The sequence below is a fragment of the Oncorhynchus kisutch genome, linkage group LG14 (genome assembly GCF_002021735.2).
Source record: "Oncorhynchus kisutch isolate 150728-3 linkage group LG14, Okis_V2, whole genome shotgun sequence".
NCBI classification, from domain to species: Eukaryota; Metazoa; Chordata; class Actinopteri; order Salmoniformes; family Salmonidae; genus Oncorhynchus; species Oncorhynchus kisutch.
The window spans coordinates 20083404-20104177 of NC_034187.2; the positions used below are offsets into that span (position 1 = coordinate 20083404).

The 20774-nt window shown below is 44.4% G+C and overlaps 1 protein-coding gene across 1 annotated transcript in view; it reads left to right on the top strand.

Moving 5' to 3' along the window:
- The window catches only part of LOC109904571 (tetratricopeptide repeat protein 7B), a 113382-nt gene that overhangs the window by 53359 nt on the left and 39249 nt on the right, over window positions 1–20774 (top strand). Inside the window, 3 exon segments of the mRNA XM_031787605.1 lie at window positions 9158–9312; window positions 13861–13971; window positions 18975–19078. Coding sequence (XP_031643465.1) covers window positions 9158–9312; window positions 13861–13971; window positions 18975–19078 — 370 coding nt within the window.

The window sequence follows — 20774 nt, forward strand, 5'->3', positions numbered from 1 at the left end:
ACGCCAACACACAGGGCGCATATAAGTTGCCAGTCCAAAACAACAGGACAAAATAGACCGGAGAATAAAGATACGAAAATAAATCACACCATCAAACACAGAGTAACAATTAACAAGCCCGCACAAATACCCAGCGGGCCTAGTGCCCTTAAATACCCTACAAACAAACCCTAATACAAAACAGGTGTACCCAATTAACCAATAACCAACACAAACGGAAAGGGAATCGATGGCAGCTAATAGGCCGGCGACGACCGCCGAGCCCCGCCCGAACAGGAAGAGGCACCCTCTTCGGCGAGGTTTGTGACAATGCTGGCAAGTTCCTCCAAGCCACGGATGTGCCCCCGAGACAACTGGTCAGTCCACAGACAACGCACAAAAATAACAAACATTAACCATGCCCAACATGTTCCAAAAAATGAAACATGTCGCTAAGCCTATCAGGGGAAAAAGGCTATAGCTCCGGGTAGCAAGTTCCACTACCCTACCCAAATCTCCCACCAAGGTACACAGCCGATTACTCACCTCAGACTGATGTCCCAACAGAAAGTAGAACAAGAGTTTCCAGGCTAGGCAGGGCCTGAAAACTAACCATTATACTCTCTCCAACGCAGCACACAAACCAAACAACAAAGGCAACCAATACTGGGCCTATCAAACTCAAACACAATATGCAAACCAAACACGTACCTCTACGGTCTCCCAAACCAATAGTTGAAATATCCCGGATGAGCCCCCACTTGTCACGAACCGGCTCAAAGCCCGTAACAAAAGGGAGACAACGTGGAGATAAGGAGTAACAAAATATATATTTATTAACTAAAGCAACTAAGGAAAATATACAATGGTGTGTGTAAGTGAGTGTTTTGCATGCATGAATGTGATAATGCAGGGTTTTGAAAGGTGCTAAGGCAAACAACCAAAAACCACAAAGACACACAACAAAAACTGTCAAAGTGTCTGCATGGAGAGAGTCTCCTCCATGAATGTGGAAGTGGTGTATTTATCCTGGGAGACACCGGGCCCAGGTGTTTCCCATGTAGCTGACGACCCTCCCAACTCCGCCCACCAGCATCCTAATAAGGAAACATCACAGAGAGAATACGGCAGACAGAGTGGGAGGGTCGTCACACTATCACGCCCGCCCCTTAACTCCCCGCCACGGTAACCTCCGCTACATTAACAATAACATCATCAACATTAACATCAACTGCATGGATGACGGAATCTGGCAATGCCGATGTTTGGGGTTGAGTCTGGACCAGGGGTGGAGGCCGGGCCTGCTCTCTCATTGCGCTGGCAAATTTCCCTTAGCGTGTGTGCTCTAGCATCAGGTCACCATCGGGAATGAACGGTGGCACGTTGGATATAGTAACCCTCGTAGCCGGGGAGAAAAGCGTTGTGATCAGCTGGTTGATAAGACTCTCCTCTTTCAGAAACACTACCACTGCTTTATTCATTCGCGAAACAGTTGAAAGATTTTCATAGCCAACCTGTTATCCCACAGCGAGGAGAACATTCTCCACCGTCACATTCGGCTCAGGCAGGGACGGCGTTTCCACGTGAGACGTCATCCCCACTCCCAGCGACTAACTCCCCGACAATGAAGGCTATGTCACCACTAAAATAAATCACATAGCCTAAATCTTTCAGGGAAAAAGATAAAGAAATGACAAATAAATGAACAGTATAAATGTGACAAGACATACATCAGGGAATGATGTAAAAAAAGAAAAAAAGAAAAATTATCTGAAGGAAATTGAATGTCAAGGGTGGATTTGTGACGTGAGGTTTGGAGGGGACAGGTAGGGGAGCGGAGAAGTAGAGGGGAGGGATGAGGAGAGGAGATGGAGGGTAGGGAGGAGGAGGACAAATCAAATCAAATTTTATTGATCACACGTGTTTAGCAGATGTTATTGCGGGTGTAGCGAAATGCTGGTGTTTCTCTCTAACAGTGCAGTAATATCTAACCTATTCACAACAATACACACAAATCCAAAGAAAAGGAATGGAATTAAGAATATATAAATATTTGGATGAGCAATGTCAGAGCGGCATAGACTAAGATGCAGTAAAATAGAATACAGTATATACTTATGAGATGAGTAATGTTAGATATGTAAACATTATTAAAGTGACCAGTGTTCCGTTATTAAAGTGGCCAGTGATTTCAAGTCTATATATACAGTTGAAGTCGGAAGTTTACATACACCTCAGCCAAATACATTTAAACTCATTTTTTCACAATTCCTGACTTTTAATCCTTGTAAAAAATTCCCTGTTTTAGGTCAGTTAGGATGACCACTTTATTTTAAGAGTGTGAAATGTCAGAATAATAGTAGAGAGAATGACTGATTGATGATTTCAGCTTTTATTTCTTTCATCACATTCCCAGTGGGTCAGAAGTTTACATACACTCAATTAGTATTTGGCAACATTGCCTTTAAATTGTTTAACTTTGGTCAAACGTTTTGGGTAGCATTCCACAAGCTTCCCACAATAAGTTGGGTGAATTTTGGCCCATTCCTCCTGACAGAGCTGGTGTAACGGAGTCAGGTTTGTAGACCTCCTTGCTCGCGCACGCTTTTTCAGTTCTGCCCACAGATTTTCTATGGGATTGAGGTCAGGGCTTTGTGATGGCCACCCCAATACCTTGACTTTGTTGTCCTTAAGCCATTTTGCCACAACTTTGGAAGTATGCTTAGGGTCATTGTCCATCTGGAAGACCCATTTGCGACCAAACTTTAACTTCATTGATGTCTTGAGATGTTGCTTCAATATATCCACATACTTTTCCTGCCTCATGATGTCATCTATTTTGTGAAGTGCACCAGTCCCTCCTGCAGCAAAGCACCCTCACAACATGATGCTGCCACCCCCGTGCTTCACAGTTGGGATGGTATTCTTCGGCTTGCAAGCCTCCCTCTTTTTTCTCCAAAGATAATGATGGTCATTATGGCCAAACAGTTATATTTTTGTTTCATCAGACCAGAGGACATTTCTCCAAAAAGTACAATCTTTGTCCCCACGTGCAGTTGCAAACCGTAGTCTGGCTTTTTTATGGTGGTTTTGGAGCAGTGGCTTCTTCCTTGCTGGCTTCTTCCTCCGGCCTTTCATGTTATGTCAATATAGGACTCGTTTTACTGTGGATATAGATACTTTTGTACCTGTTTCCTACAGCATCTTCACAAGGTCCTTTGCTGTTGTTCTGGGATTGATTTGCACTTTTCGCACCAAAGTACATTCATCTCTAGGAGACAGAACGTGTCTCCTTCCTGAGTAGTATGACGGTTGTGTGGTCCCATGGTGTTTATACTTGCGTACTATTGTTTGTACAGATGAATGTGGTACCTTCAGGCTTTTGGAAATTGCTCCCAGGGATGAACCAGACTTCTGGAGGTCTTCAAGATTTTTCCGGGGTCTTGGCTGATTTCTTTTGATTTTCCCATGATGTCAAGCAAAGAGGCACTGAGTTTGAATGAAGGCCTTGAAATACATCCACAGGTACACATCCAGTTGATTCAAATGATGTCAATTAGCCTACCAGAAGCTTCTAAAGCCATGACATCATTTTCTGGAATTTTCCAAGCTGTTTAACAGCACAGTCAACTTAGTGTATGTAAACTTCTGACCCACTGGAATTGTGGTACAGTGAAATAATCTGTCTGTAAACAATTGTTGTCAAAATTACTTGTGTCATGCACAAAGTAGATGTCCTAACCGACTAGCCAAAACATTCGTTTGTTAACGAGAAATTAGTGGAGTGGTTGAAAAAGCTGAGTTTTAATGACTCCAACCTAAGTGTATGTGAATGTCCGACTTCAACTGTATAAGGTGCTACTGATGGCTATTTAACATTCCGATGGCCTTGAGATAGAAGCTGTTTTTCAGTCTCTCGGTCCCAGCTTTGATGCACCTGTATTGACCTCACCTTCTGGATGATAGCGGGGTGAACAGGCAGTGGCTCGGGTGGTTGTTGTCCTTGATGATCTTTTTGGCCTTCCTGTGACATCGGGTGCTGTAGGTGTCCTAGAGGTTAGGTAGTTTTCCCCCGGTGATGCGTTGGGCAGACCACACCACCCTCTGGAGAGGGAGGTGAGGAGCATAGAGGAGAAGGAGAGGTGGGAGAAAAGTGAAGAGAAGGTTGAGGAGGAGAGGGATAGGAGAGCAGAGTGGAGAGAGAGAGAGGGGGATTGTGAATCATAAATTATATTCAATAACAACCATTGTAATATAAAACGCCCAGGTGACTCTTACTACCAAATACTGTCTCCGATGAGATTCATCTGCTGGACAGTATTGATACACATACACACAACCATCCACACAAACACACACCGCTAACATACGCTACAAAAGTATGTGGATACCTGCTATTCAAACATCTCATGGTCCCCCCTTTGCTGCTATAACAGTCTCCACTCTTTTGATAAGGCTTTCCACTAGATGTTGGAACATTACTGCGGGGACTTGCTTCCATTCAGCCACAAGCATTAGTGAGGTCGGGCACTGATGTTGGGCGATGAGGCCTGGCTCGCAGTTGGTGTTCCAATTCATCCCGAAGGTGTTCGATGGGGTTGAGGTCAGGGCTCTGTGCGGGCCAGTCAAGTCCTTCCCCACCAATCTCAACAAACCATTTCTCTATGCACCTTGCTTTGTGCATGGGGGCTTGCTGAAAAAGGACATTTTATACACCTGTCAGCAATGGGTGTGGCTGAAATTGCCAAATCCGCTAATTTGAATGCTTTTGGCCATGTAGTGTATACCATTGATTTCCGGCAGCAGTAGACTAATGAAAAGGACCTGATATTGGTCATTACCTGGTAGATTTAAGCAGGTGTTAACAACTAAGTTGTGTCTGATCATGTATCTACTCCATCAGAGATCTGATTGGCTGAGCTGGGAGAGACATTAGCATAGATATAATAACCCTGTTATATCTGTAATTGGTTGTCACAAGATAGGCATGTATGGGGGGAAAATCCATAAACACTGATGAGCAAGTACATGAGCTATTTGCCTTTAACTCATGTGAAGGGTAAAGGTTAGGGATTAGTGATTCAAATAAAATATTTGTTCTGAAAGGGCTTGGTACCGTAACATTGTAGCCAGATGTTAACAGGATAATGGCGGACGGAAGACAGGGTGGTGCGCCAGGTGCCGCTTCTCATACGAATGCTGTTATTTTATCTAAACATCAGGTGTACGCCGACCCCAGCTAAGTAACTCATGCAAAGAGTTAAAGCTCAATTATGTGTTTTATCTCCAGTACTTTGCCATGATTGTCAGTTATGTAGCTGCTCTGCTGATAATCTCAGTGCGTCCTTGCTGGGATGACACAATCAGTCTACTACCAGAGAATATCAACACCAAACACATTGGTTCACCATTCCACGGGAGCGGACAGTACACAGCATACCATAATGTTCTAAATAATGGCCAATCCTACCTCGCTCCCTATTCCACTGAACCGCTTAGGCGTAACAAACACAAGTTCAACATTTATCGGAAACATTTAAACTACCTGTTCACTACCCTCCTGCTCTCCGGGGATGTGCAACTCAAACCTGGGCCTAACATCACCGAGCCAATGATACTCACCGGAGTGGAAAGTATTGGATGGCCTCGTCCACTGATCGTCGCCGCTGTGAAAGTGGGAGAGTGCTATGGTCCCATGGTTTCTCTCGACTCACCCGGCTCCAGGATAGATTTTGACTCTTCAAACATATCCAAGTCGCTATATGTGATCCCCGACTCTGCTTCTGGTACGCAAGCTGTTTTAATTAGTTCCCCTCATCCAGCGCAGGCGGGAGGGATTGTTAATTGTGCTACTGAACTGCCCCTAATCAAAACTAAACACAACGGCCTAAACCCAGCCGGCAGAAAACACCAAAAAACTCTCGAGTTGTCTGGGACCCACTAGCTAAGCCCAAGGGACTACTAGGGGGGCACTTGGACATTCATAATGTCATTCCAAAAAGTGATCAAATTCAACATCTACTCACAGAATCCAACCTTGACTTCCTCTGCCTCTCAGAGACACGGCTCCATAAAACCTCTCCATATGCTGCTGTGATTGTGCCTGGCTACAATGTTTTCAGGAGAGACAGGACTGAAGGAAGAGGAGGGGGTGTGATGATTTACATTAAAGAACATATCCGATGTAAACAAATTGAGTGGTCATGTGATAATGAACTAGAATGTATTAGCCTGAATGTTACACTGTCTCCCCAAATGTCTTTTACCCTTATTGGAATGTATAGGCCACCTTCCACCAAAAGTGTGTTTTTTGATCAGTTTAATAACATGCTTAGGGAATGTGATTTTGGGAAAGAGGTCATCTTCATGGGAGATTTTAATATGAATTATGAAGACAAGTCTTGTAGGAAAAAACTCAAACGGATCACTAATACTTTTGACCTTACACAGCTAGTTAAAGGGCCAACAAGGGTGACTTGTTGCTCTAAAACACAGATTGATTTGGTGTTCAGTAATAAACCAGAGAGAGTGACTAAATCATTCAATATGGTTACTGGGCTATCTGATCAGAATCTGACACTTATAGTCAGAAAGCTGTCTAAGAGCAGGTTTAACCTCTCTACTGTTAGAAAGCCGGATCAACTAAAAATACCTAAGAGTGAATTAAACTATTTTGAAAACGCAATTAAGGGAATTAACTGGAAGGACATCTTGTCCTATACAGACGTGGAAGCTGATAGTCAATGGTTTCCTAAAGAAAATCAAATCCAAACCTGGCCAATTGAGCACTCTTTCTTGGCTAAATGGAGAAATCTGGAAATTGATGAAAGAACGAGATTATGCTCTAAAAACAGCCCTAAGATCCAAATTAGAGCATGACAGATGTAGGTTTACCATGCTGAGAAATAAGGTGATGAAAGAAATCAGAAATCAAACTTTTTTATTAACATAATTGGTGAAGTAAAGGGAAATTCTAAATTGATCTGGGAGAATCTAAAAAAGTTAACAGGGAAAGACCATAGTAACATTGCAAAAAGAAATCATGGTGAATAACAATCTAACACAGGATGCAGTCGAAATAGCAATAGCCTTCAATTCCTACTTTATTGATTCTGTGAGGGTACTGACACAGAACCCCTCCACTGGTTTCTTGGGCTCAGTGCTAGTAAATCACACTCAACCTGTCTTCATCATAAGGGAGGTTTCTGAGTCAAAGGTGAACAAGGTGATTAGCTCACTAAAGAACTCTAAAGCCAAAAATGTGTTTGGGCTGGACTCTACCTTTCTTAAAAACTACAAAGAGTCACTCATTGGCCCCATTACTAAGGTCACCAACACATCTATTGGTCTCGGGGTGTTTCCAAGGGTATGGAGGTCGGCCATAATAACGGCCATCTTTAAATCGGGCGACCCTGCTGACGTGAGTAACTACAGGCCCATTAGTATACTACCTGTGGTGTCAAAGGTTGTTGAAAAATGTGTAGCAGAACAACTGATTGCCCACCTCAACAACAGCCCCTTCACATTACACTCCATGCAGTTTGGCTTCAGAGCAAAACACTCCACAGAAACGGCCAACTGCTTTCTTCTGGAAAATGTGAAGTCCAAGATGGAAAAAGGGGGCTTTGTTGGGGGTGTGTTTCTGGACCTAAGGAAAGCTTTTGATACTGTTAACCATGAGATTCTCATCACAAAATTGTCCAAGTTCAACTTTTCCCCCGATGCCTTGAGATGGATGAAATCATACCTTGAAGGCAGAACTCAGTGTGTCAGAGTGAGCAATGAGCTGTCTCCCACTCTTAGCTATGATGTGGGCGTGCCCCAAGGGTCAATACTGGGGCCCCTCCTGTTCAGCCTGTACATTAATGATCTGCCTTCTGTCTGTACTGGGTCTGAAATTCAAATGTATGCAGATGATACAGTGATATATGTGCATGCAAAGAGCAAACAACAAGCTGCACAATAACTCACTACTGTAATGGTCCAGGTTACAAAGTGGCTCAGTGACTCGTGTTTGCATCTCAATGTGAAAAAAACTGTTTGCATGTTCTTCACAAAGAGGGCAACAGATGCTACTGAGCCAGATGTCTATGTGTCAGGGGAGAAGCTCCAGGTGGTATCTGATTTTAAGTACCTTGGCATCATACTTGATTCCAACCTCTCTTTTAAAAAGCATGTGAAAAAGGTCATTCAGATAACCAAATTCAACCTAGCTAATTTACGATTAATACGAAATTGTTTGACTACAGAGGTAGCAAAACTGTACTTCAAATCTATGATACTCCCACTTAACATACTGCTTGACTAGTTGGGCCCAAGCTTGCTGTACAATATTAAAACCTATTCAGTCTGTCTACAAGCAGGCTCTCAAAGTGCTTGATAGGAAGCACAATAGCCATCATCACTGTTACATCCTCAGAAAGCATGAGCTCCTGAGTTGGGAAAATCTTGTGCAATACACCGACGCATGTCTTGTATTCAAGATCCTAAATCGCCTGGCTCCCCCTCCACTCAGTATTTTTGTTAAACAGAAAACCCAAACATATGGCAGCAGATCCACAAGGTCTGCAATGAGAGGTGACTGTATAGTTCCCTTAAGGAAAAGCACCTTTAGTAAATCCGCTTTCTCTGTGAGAGCTTCCCATGTCTGGAATAGACTGCCATCAGACACACATAACTGCACCACATATCACACTTTCACAAAATGCATGAAGACATGGCTAAAGGTCAATCAGATTTGTGAACATAATCCCTAGCTGTGTATTGCCACTTTCCTTGTTGTCTGTTGTCTGTAGCTTGTGAGGTGTGGAAACACTGTTGCTTTTATGAATTTTGTCTTGCTGCTTTTTGTTGTATGTTGCTCTGTCTGTATGCTACGTCTTGCTTGTCCTATGTTGCTCTACGTGTGCTCACTGCTCAATGATTGTCTATATTGTAATTGTTTTTAATAACCTGCCCAGGGACTGCGGTTGAAAATTTGCCGGGTGGCTAAAACCGGCACTTTTACTGAAACGTTGATTAATGTGCACTGTCCCTGTAAAAATAAAATAAACTCAAACTCAGATGTGTTCAGATGTAATAAGGGTTAAGGTTAGGGTCCTCTCCAGCATGGCCAGATATCAGCACCCCTTGCTGTGGATGTCTGGTGGGGATCTGACCCGTGCCCTCTGTGCTATAGATCCCGGAGGCGCTGGGGTACGTGCGTCAGCCTCTGCACCTGCAGTGAGACGACGTGTACTCACTCCACCTGCTGCTGCTGTCGGCTCAGAAACACTACCACAACGCTCTCAACATCATCGAGATGGCCCTCAGCGAGTATCCTGAGAGCTTCATGTTAGTCTGGAGTCTGGCCTTTCTCCACAACAGACTCAATGTTATACCCTCTTATTTTGTATATATTAGAATCCTTATTAGCTGTTGCCAAGGCAACCCCTACTCTTCCTGGGGTCCAGGAACAACACATCACAAGAAAACAATAGTCTACATCGGGGGTATTCCACTCTTACCCTACGAGGTCCGGAGCCTGCTGTTTTTTTGTTCTACCTGATTAATTGCACACACTTGGTGTCCCAGGTCTAAATCAGTCCCTGATTAGTGGAATTGGCTTAGATGTCCAATACATAACAGAAGACACTGTGCGCTATACACATGTACACTGCTCCACCATTGCAGATGTACAATATAACATTTACAATATTACAACAAAACAATATTACTGTGTGTGTGTGTCTCCACAGTGTTGTTTTAGCTTATTCAACTCATGCATGCTATCACAGAGGCATTCTACAACATTGGCGTTAGCATTTAGACAAACACACCAACCAAAGGATCAGTCAGTGTGCCTCTCTACTCAAAGTGCCACTCTGCTCAATGCCAGCCATCCACACATACACAAAGATCCACTAGGTTATTTTGGCGGCAGAGAGAGAAAGCGATTTCTTGTATTTTTCGAGTATTTGTTACAGATAGAAATCACAATGCTAGCTATACAGAAGATATCTCTTCTCCTCCCCATCTCCTCTCCTCCAAATCTCCTCTCCTCCTCCCCATCTCCTCTCCTCCTCCCCATCTCCTCCACTCCTCCCCATCTCTTCTCCTCCTCCCCATCTCTTCTCCTCCCCCATCTCCTCTCCTCCTCCCCATCTCCTCTCCTCCTTCCCATTTCCTCTCCTCCTCCCCATCTCCTCTCCTCCTTCCCATTTCCTCTCCTCCTCCCCATCTCCTCGCCTCCCCCCCATCTCCTCTCCTCCTCCCCATATCCTCTCCTCCTTCCCATTTCCTCTCCTCCTCCCCATCTCCTCCCCTCCTCCCCATCTCCTCTCCTCCCAATCTCCTTTGCCCCCTCCCAATCTCCTCTCCTCAGTCTCCTCTTCTCAATCTCCTCCTCACCATCTCTTCTGAATCGCCTCTCCTCCTCCCCATCTCCCCCCCTCCCCATCTCCTCTCCTTGTCCCCATCTCCTCTCATCCTCCCCATCTCCTCTCCTCCTTCCCATTTCCTCTCCTTCTCCCCATCTCCTCTTCTCAATCGCCTCTCCTCCCCATCTCCTCCACTCCTCCCCATCTCTTCTCCTCCTCCCCATCCCCCCCCCCATCTACTCTTCTCCTCCCCATCTCCTCTCCTCCTTCCCATTTCCTCTCCTCCTCCCCATCTCCTCCCCTCCTCCCCATCTCTTCTCCTCCTCCCCATCTCCTCTCCTCCTCCCCATCTCCTCTCCTCCCGATCTCCTTTGCCCCCTCCCAATCTCCTCTCCTCAGTCTCCTCTTCTCAATCTCCTCCTCATCATCTCCTCTTCTCAATCGCCTCTCCTCCTCCCCATCTCCTCTCCTCCTCCCCATTTCCTCTCCTCTTCTCAATCTCCTCCTCCCCATCTCCTCTCCTCCTCCCCATCTCTTCCACTCCTCCCCATCTCTTCTCCTCCCCTTCTCCTCTCCTCCCCATCTCCTCTCCTCCTCCCATCCCCTCTCCTCCTTCTCATTTCCTCTCCTCCTCCCATCTCCTCCCCTCCTACCCATCTCTTTGCCTCCTCCCATCTCCTCCACTCCTCCCCATCTCTTCTCCTCCTCCCCATCTCATCTCCTCCACCCCATCTCTCCCCCTCTCCCCATCTCCTTTCTTCCTTCCCATTTCCTCTCCTCCTCCCCATCTCCTCATCCCCATCTCCTCTCCATCTCCTCTCCCCCCAATCTCCTTTGCCCCCTCGCAATCTCCTCTCCTCAATCTCCTCTTCTCAATCTCCTCCTCACCATCTCCTCTCCTCTTCTCAATCTCCTCCTCACCATCTCCTATTCACCCCCCTTGGCATTTTTCCTATTTTGTTGCCTTACAACCTGGAATTAAATAGATTTGGGGGGGGGGGGGTTGTAACATTTGATTTACACAACATGCTTGCCACTTTGAAGATCGTAAGTATTTTTTCTTGTGAAACAAACAAGAAATAAGACAAAAAAAGCTGAAAATTTTAGCATTCACCCCCCCAAAAATCAATACTTTGTAGAGCCACCTTTCTCAGCAATTACAGCTGCAAGACTCTTGGGATATGTCTCTATAAGCTTGTCACATCTAGGTACTGGGATGTTTGCCCAGTCTTCAAGGCAAAACTGCTCCAGCTCCTTCAAGGTGGGTGGGTTCTGCTTGTGTAAAGCAATCTTTAAGTCATAACACAGATTCTCAATTCGATTAAGGTCTGGGCTTTGACTAGGCCATTCCAAGACATTTAAATGTTTCCCCTTAAACCACTCTATTGTTGAATTAGCAGTATGCTTAGGGTCATTGTCCTGCTGGAAGGTGAACCTCCGTTCCAGTCTCAAATCTTTGGAAGACTGAAACAGGTTTCCCTCAAGAATTTCCCTGTATTTAGCGCCATCCATCGTTCCTTCAATTCTGACCAGTTTCCCAGTCCCCGCCGATGAAAAACATCCCCACAGCATTTAATTATTTGTTTATTTTAATATTACCTTTATTTAACTAGGCAAGTCAGTTAAGAACAAATTCTTATTTTCAATGACGGCCTAGGAACAGTGGGTTAACTGCCTGTTCAGGGGCAGAATGACAGATTTGTACCTTGTCAGCTCGGGGGTTTGAACTTGCAATTTTCCGGTTACTAGTCCAACTCTCTAACCACTAGGCTACCATGCCGCCCCATAATGATAATGATGCTGCCACCACCATGCTTCACTGTGGGGATGGTATTCTCGGGGTGATGAGAGGTGTTGGGTTTGCGCCAGATGTAGTGTTTTCCTTGATGACCAAAAAGCTCAATTTTAATCTCATCTGACCAGAGTACTTTCTTCCATATGTTTGGGGAGTCTCCCACATGACTTTTGGCGAACGGCAAACGTGTTTGCTTATTTTTTTTCTTTAAGCAATGGCTTTTTTTCTGGCCACTCTTCCATAAAGCCCAGGTCTGTGGAGTGTACGGCTTAAAGTGGTCCTATGGACAGATATTACAATCTCCGATGTGGAGTTTTGCAGCTCCTTCGGGGTTATCTTTGGCCTCTTTGTTGTCTCTCTAATTAATACCCTCCTTGCTTGGTCTGTGAGTTTTGGTGGGCGGCCCTCTCTTGGCAGGTTTGTTTAGGTACCATGGATTTAATGGTGCTCCGTGGCATGTTCAAAGTTTCGGGTATTTTTTTATAACCCAACCCTGATCTGTACTTCTCCACAACTTTGTCCCTGACCTGTTTGGAGAGCTCCTTGGTCTTCATGGTGCCGCTTGCTTGGTGGTGCCCCTTGCTTAGTGGTGTTGCAGACTCTGGGGCCTTTCAGAACAGGTATATACATACTGAGATCATGTGACACTTAGATTGCACACAGGTGGACTTTATTTAACTAATTATGTGACTTCTGAAGGTAATTGGTTTTACCAGATCTTATTTAGGGGCTTCATAGCAAAGGGGGTGAATACATATGCACGCAGCAGTTTAGCGTTTAAAAAAAACATATAGACTTTTTTTTTTTAAACAAGCATTTTTTTTCTTCATTTCACTTCACCACTTTGAACTAATTTGTGTATGTCCATTACATGAAATCCAAATAAAAATCCATTTAAATTACAGGTTGTAATGCAACAAAATAGGAAAAATGCCAAGGGGGATGAATAATTTTGCAGGGCACTGTACATCCCTGTTAGAAAACATTCCTCCTTTGCCAATCCATCTGACAGGTGTGGCATATCAAGTACTGAGAGGGGGGTGCTGAGGATTATTTATGTCTGTAATAAAGCCCTTTTTGTGGGGAAAAACTCATTCTGATTGGCTAGGCTTGGCTCCCAAGTGGATGGGCCTATGCCATTCAAAGTCCACCCTGGTTACGCCCTGCCCAGTCGTGATAACCATAGATTAGGGCCTAATGAATTTATTTCACTGTAACTCATTAAAATCCCTGAAATGGTTGCATGTGTATTTTTGTTCAGTATAGATTAATAGACTGTCATTTATTTCACTACGCTGCGCTGGGAGGAACACAATAGGCTGGGAGGGAGGAGAGCAGAAGGGTGGATGAGTGGGTTCTATGAATGAAAACTTTATTCTCCCATTAGCTTTTCTCTACCTCTCTGCTCTATGTCTCACTCTCTGCTGTGTCTCTCTTTCTTTCTCTATCTCTCTCTCTGCTCAGATTGGCATTCATCTAGGCTTTCATTAAACACTTCTCTTCTCTGAGTGGAGAGTTCTTGGTGAATTCACCCCCCACTCCCAGGCATCCTAGAGATTCTAGTACTCCTCATTGAATATGTAGTGTGAGTTTGTAGCAGGGGGAGGATGCGTTCCTCTGTCTGCAACCTCACACTGTTGTCTTCTGTGTTAATGTGCTGTGTCTTTTGTTTTAATGTGTTGTGTTCCTGTGTTTTAAACTGTGCGTTTCCCATGTGTTTGCCTACAGTCTGTTATTCACCAAGGTGAAGCTGGAGACATTGTGTCAAGGACCTGAGGAGGCTCTGCTCACCTGAAAACACATGCTACAGATCTGGAAGTCCTGTTACAACCTCACCAACCCCAGTATAGTAGTACCCATTACACTGGTAAAATGTTCTGTCCACTAAATAGAACTGAAATGTGTAAGATGATAGCAGTCAAATATGTTGGACACTATACCATTGCAAGCTGCAGTATTTTAAGCCTCCTTCAGGAATGTTATGCCTCACACACTCAAAATGTAGTCTTTTGGAGTGTCAGACAAGAAGGAGTGAGGGAGTCTGGGGCCAAATGTCCATGATCTCAATCTCCTGTGTGAACATTAAGCTCCAACTTTAGCCTCATCTCCTACAAAAGGCTGGTATTAACTATGACAAGAGAGAGCAGCACTGCTTCCCTGATTATATCCATGGCTTTTTAAAATGCTTTAAAGAATCCAATGAAGCTATACTGTACATAAAGAATCACAGGCCTGAGATCAGAGGACTGTATAGTCATGGTCAAAAGTTTTGAGAAATACATAAATATAAATGTTCACAAAGTCTGCTGTCTCAGTTTGTATGATGGCAAATTGCATATACTCCAGAATGTCATCAAGAGTGATCAGATGAATTACAATTAATTGCAAAGTCCCTATTTGCCATGCAATTGAACTGAATCCCCCAAAAACATTTCCACTGCATCCACAAAAGGACCAGCTGACATCATGTCAGTGATTCTCTCGTTAACATAGGTGTGAGTGTTGACGAGGACAATGCTGGAGATCACTCTGTCATGCTGATTGAGTTCAAATAACAGACTGGAAGCTTCAAAAGGAGGGTGGGTGCTTGGAATCCTTGTTCTTCCTCTGTCAACCATGGTTACCTGCAAGGAAACACGTGCCGTCATCATTGCTTTGCACAAAAAGGCTTCACAGGTGTTACGGATACAGTTATCCTGTGTGTGTGTATCCTGTGTGTGTGTTTCTTTTCTCTCCTTCTCCCCTCACAGGTGAAAATCATCACTCCCCAATCAGTCAACAATCATTCATCAATCAGAAGACACACCTCCTCCTATTTCCTACCCTATCACAGTTCCTTCCCCATGGTTTAAAAACCCCATCATTTGTTTGCTCTAGAACTCAATCTCTCTGTAAATGCCATGTCTGTAGGTCTCTGTGTTTCACTCTCGCTTTGTGTCTTAACCTCTCTTTTGTTTGAGCACCTCCATAGCACTTTGTCATCACCTGTGAGTATTGTTTTTGGTTATGGTGTTTGTTTGTTGCTGGTGGGAAAAGGGGGAAACCAAGACAAGTCACCCATGGGCATACACTACCCGTAGGTGAACTTTGTTAAATACACTAGTTAGAACTGGGCGGACCACCCACTGTATTTTTGGTTAGTTAGTTAGCTGTTGTTAAAGTAGGCTAGTCTAGCTTAGGGGTATTTTTGTATATTTATTGTTTCTTTCCTTGGGTCCAGCTCAGCCCCTTTTCCTGCCCCCCCCCCCCCCCATTACCGTGTGTTTATAAATAAACCTGGAGTTTGACGGTAGATTTCTGTTGTCGTGGTTATTTCGTTCACACTTTTACTTTGTCACAATAATAATTTGCATGAGTTATGTTACGGGTCTCATTACCATCCCCCCTAGACTGTCGGGCCAAAAGGGATTCGTAACACAGGCAAGGATATTGCTGCCAGTAAGATTGCAACAAAATCAACCATTTATCGGATCATCAAGAACTTCAAGGAGAGCGGTTCAATTGTTGTGAAGAAGGCTTCAGGGCGCCCTAGACAGTCCAGCAAGCGCCAGGACCGTCTCCTGAAGTTGATTGAGCTGCGGGATCGGGGCACCACCAGTACAGAGCTTGCTCCGGAATGGCAGCAGGCAGGTGTGAGTGCATCTGCATGCACAGTGAGGCGAAGACTTTTGGAGGATGGCCTGGTGTCAAGAAGGGCAGCAAAGAAGCCACTTATCTCCAGGAAAAACATGAGGGACAGACTGATATTCTGCAAAAGGTAGCTCTCACCTTGTCCGGAGAAGACAAGGTGAGAGTTACCATCAGTCCTGTGTCATGCCAACAGTAAAGCCTCCTGAGACCAATCATGTGTGGGGTTGCTTCTCAGCCAAGGGAGTGGGCTCACTCACAATTTTGCCTAAGAACACAGCCATGAATAAAGAATGGTACCAACACATCCTCCGAGAGCAACTTCTCCCAACCATCCAGGAACAGTTTGGTGACGAACAATGCCTTTTCTAGCATGATGGAGCACCTTGCCATAAGGCAAAAGTGATAACTAAGTGGCTAGGGGAACAAAACATCAATATTTTGGGTCCATGGCCAGGAAACTCCTCAGACCTTAATCCCATTGAGAACTTGTGGTCAATCCTCAAGAGGCGGGTGGACAACCAAAACCCACAAATACTGACAAACTCCAAGCATTGATTAATCAAAAATGGGCTGCCATCAGTCAGTATGTGGCCCAGAAGTTAATTGATAGCATGCCAGAGTGGTTTGCAGAGGTCTTGAAAAAGAAGGGTCAACACTGCAAATATTGACTCTTTGCATCAACTTCATGTAATTGTCAATATAATCCTTTGACACTTATGAAATGCTTGTAATCATACTTCAGTATTCCATAGTAACATCTGACAAAAATATCTAAAGACACAGAAGCAGTAAACTTTGTGGAAATTAATATTTGTGCCATTCTCAAAACTTTTGGCCACGACTGTAAATAACTTTGTGATTACTGTTGATGTAAAAAGGTCTTTATAAATACACTTGCATTGATTGATTGATTGATTGAGCTAAATGACATAAGTATTACATAACTCAACTCACTTCCTTACTGTTGCTGAATCCCATCTAGATATAACCCTGGTTCCTCCAGTGGCTCCCTGTATGCATCCCAAATGGCACCCTATTCCCTATTTAATGCACTACACACCCCTATGGGCTCCTGTCATACAAAATGGATAGAGTGCCATTTGGAACGCAGCCTGTCTGCAGCTAATAACAACAATGCTGCGGAGAGAGAGTCAGAGTGTGGACAAATCAGTCCCTCACATCATGTCAGCCTCTCGTTAAACTGGAGAATGTTATTCCACTGAGACCAACAGCCACATCACCAACACACACACGCACAGCATGAGACTAGACCGGGTCCAGGGCTACTGTAGCCTTATTCCTATACTGCATAATCTGTCTGCAATGTATACAGGATGCAGGAGCAGCTCATTATAGAACGTGAGATAGCATTTACTTCAGACAACCTTCATTCCGGTAGATGAAGCATTGGCGTGTTAAAGTTGGTCCGGAGCTCTGTTTTATGGTGGTTTGTGTGTCTCGTGTTTTGAGCGATACTGCCTCAGCGTGTGTAGCACCTTCCCGTCTGTGCAGTTCAAATATACCGGCCAGATCAAACAACAGAAAAGAACAGAACTCTATAATCTTGTTTGTCTCATGGCTCTGATTTCCTGGATATGACTGATTTGAGGAGAAAGACGCAGTAGGTCCTGACAGGAACCAATAATCCACACAGTGCACCAGACCAAGGCATCATAATGTTTCATTGTCACAGTGACATTTGAATAGGGGATCTCTCCATCTCTGTGACTATCAATCTACACACAATACCCCATATTGACAAAGCGAAAACACATTTGGATTTGGAAAGGCACACACCTGTCTATATAAGGTCCCACATTTGATAGTGCATGTCAGAGCAAAAACCAAGCCATGAGGTCGAAGGAATTGTCCGTAGAGCTCCGAGACAGGATTGTGTCGAGGCACAGATCTGGGGAAGGGTACCAAAACATTTCTGCAGCGTTGAAGTTTCCCAAGATCACAGTGGCCTCCATTATTCTTAAATTGAAGAAGACCAAGACTTCCTAGATCTGGCCGCCCCGAAAAACTGAGCAATCGTTGGAGAAGGGCCTTAGTCAGGGAGGTGACCAAGATCCTGATGGTCACTCTGACAGAGCTTCAGAGTTCCTCTGTGGAGATGGGAGAACCTTCCAAGAAGGACAACCATCTCTGCGGAACCACCAATCAGGCCTTTATGGTAGAGTAGTAATACGGAAGCCACATCTCAGTAAAAGGCACATGACAGCCCGCTTAGAGTTTGCCAAAAGACACCGAAAGGACATAAAATTCTCAGGTCTGATGAAACTAAGATTGAACTCTTTGGCCTGTATACCAAGCGTCCCGTCTGGAGGAAACCTGACACCATCTATGGGGAATCATGGTGGCGGCAGCATCATACTGTGGGGATGGTTTTTTTCAGGGAGACTAGTCAGGGTTGAGGCAAAGATGAACGGAGCAAAGTACAGAGAGCTCTTTGATGAAAACCTGCTCCAGAGCACTCAGACTGGGGCAAAGGTTCAACTTCCAACAGGACAACGACCCTAAGCACACAGCCAAGACAACTCAGGAGTGGCTTCAGGACAAGTCTCTGAATGTCCTTGAGTGGCCCAGCCTGAGCCCGGATATGAAACCGTTCAAGCATCTCTGGAGAGACCTGGAAATAACTGTGTAGCAACTCTCCCCATCCAACGTGACAGAGCTTGTGAGGATCTGCAGAGAAGAATGGGAGAAACTCTCCAAATACAGGTGTGCCAGGCTTGTAGCGTCAAACCCAAGAAGACTTGATGCTGTAATCACTGCCAAAGGTCCTTCAACAAAGTGTTGAGTAAAGGGTCTGAATACTAATATAAATGTGATAAATGTAATTTCTAAAAAACATTTTTTAATTATGGGGTATTATGTGTAGATCAATGAGGGGAGGGGGAAACTATTTAATCCATTTCAGAATAAGGCTGTAACGTAACAAAATGTGGAAACAGTCAAGGGGTCTGAATACTTTCCGAATGCACTATGTGTTTTGTGTGGTGGTGTGCCTAACCCACCTCCTAAGCTTGGAGCACTGCTTTCGGTTTCATCACCCATACCATGCAGTAAGCGTGGCTCTACCTTAGACACAAAAACACAGTTTTTAGTCTGAACAGCTGTCATTCTAAGAGGATAGATGGGCAGAGAGGGGTTGTTAGGAAGCTAAGCTATCTAGTTGGTGTTTAACATCAATTCTGTCTGTCTGTGTGTCCTAGTGATTCGGGTCGAGGCAGCAGCCTGTTGGACAGAGCCATAGTAGACAGAAGGACACTAAATGCCATGACGCTGCCTGACTTCAGTGACCCAGAGACAGGTAGGTGTCACCTCACTACCAGTACCTCACAAGCATAGCTTTGTACCAGTACAATGATATACATGCAGGTAAGACTTAAGACTTAAAGCAAAACACTATCTTACCCCAGGCCATTTACCATGGTGGCTATCCTAGAAAAAGGGACATACATACAGGTTGAATTATAAAGCCTCAGTACCATGTCCAAGCCCCTATAGTCACAGTGTGTCCTGTCCTGTCTCATGACTACTATATCTTCAGCTACACCTGTATCTCTCTCAACACAGCATCATACCGGTCTTTCTCTGTCACGATGGCTACAGGGTTCATGGCCAGGGTTCATGGCTACAGGGTTCATGGCTACAGGGTTCATGGCTACAGGGTTCATGGCCAAACTGGAGTAATGAGGAAACTAGTCGTTGCTGTTAAGGGCTGAATCTCGAACCAACCACTCTGCCACTTAGCGATCAAAGCTAGCGAAGTCATTGATTGGCGATTCAGCCAAGGAATAACATTCTAGGCATACATACTGTACATACATACATATACTGAACAAAAATATAAACCCATCATGCAACAATTTCAATGGTTTTACTGAGTTACAGATCATACATGGAAATCAGCCAACTGAAATACCATGGGTGGGTGGGCCCTTGGGTGGGTGGTTCCTTGGGTGGTTGGTCCGGATGTGGGGGTCTTGGGCTGGTGTGGTTACACGTGGTCTGCGGTTGTGAGGCTGGTTGGATGTACTGCCAAATTCTCTAAACAACATTATGGTAGAGAAATTAAGATAAAATTCCCTGGCAACCACTCTAGTGGACATTCCTGCAGTCAGCATGCACGCTCCCTCAAAACTTGAGATGTCTGTGGCATTGTATTGTGTGACAAAACTGCACATTTTAGAGTGGCCTTTTGTTGTCACCAGCACAAGGTGCACCTGTGTAATGATGATGCGGTTTAATAAGCTTCTTGTAATGCCACACTTGTCAAGTGGATGGATTATCTTGACAAGGAGAAATGCTCACTAACAGGGATGTTAAGACATTTGTGCACAACATTTTAGAGTAATAAGCTTAAGAATGGCAAGATTGTGCAAAGCTGTCAAGGCAAACGGTGGCTACTTTGAAGAATCTCAATATATTTTGATTTGTTTAACACTTTTTTGGTTAATGCATGATTCCATATGTGTTATTTCATAGTTTCGATGTCTTCACTATTATTCTACAATGTAGAAAATAGTAAAAAGAAAGAAAAACTCTTTCATGAGTAGGTGTGTCCAAACTTTTGACTGGTACTGTAGTTCCCCTTCCGTCCCTGTCAGCAGTGCTAAGATCCACCCTGTATCCTGTCAAGGTATGAGCTTTCGTTCTAGACTTTCATTTTGTCATAATGAAGGTATTTTTTACTGCAGTGTTCAATGTTTTCCTTTCCTATCACAATAAAGGCTTTTATATCTGTGTTACCCCATACAGTATTATATTATGTCACTGATCAACTGAAAGGTTTCTCTAAGTCAGCTTTGCCATTTTTCTCATCTTCAGTGAGACGTTGCTAAGGGAACGACTACAGTTCTGTGTTTTCCATAGATCTGTGTCATTGCTTACTTTTCTGTTGTTTCTAGTCTCTGGCATTGGCTCCTTCTCGCTATCGGGGTCTTCCGCTCTCTTTCACACCGGCCCCTCCCTCCTCCACTCCTCCACATCCCAAGGCCGACCTC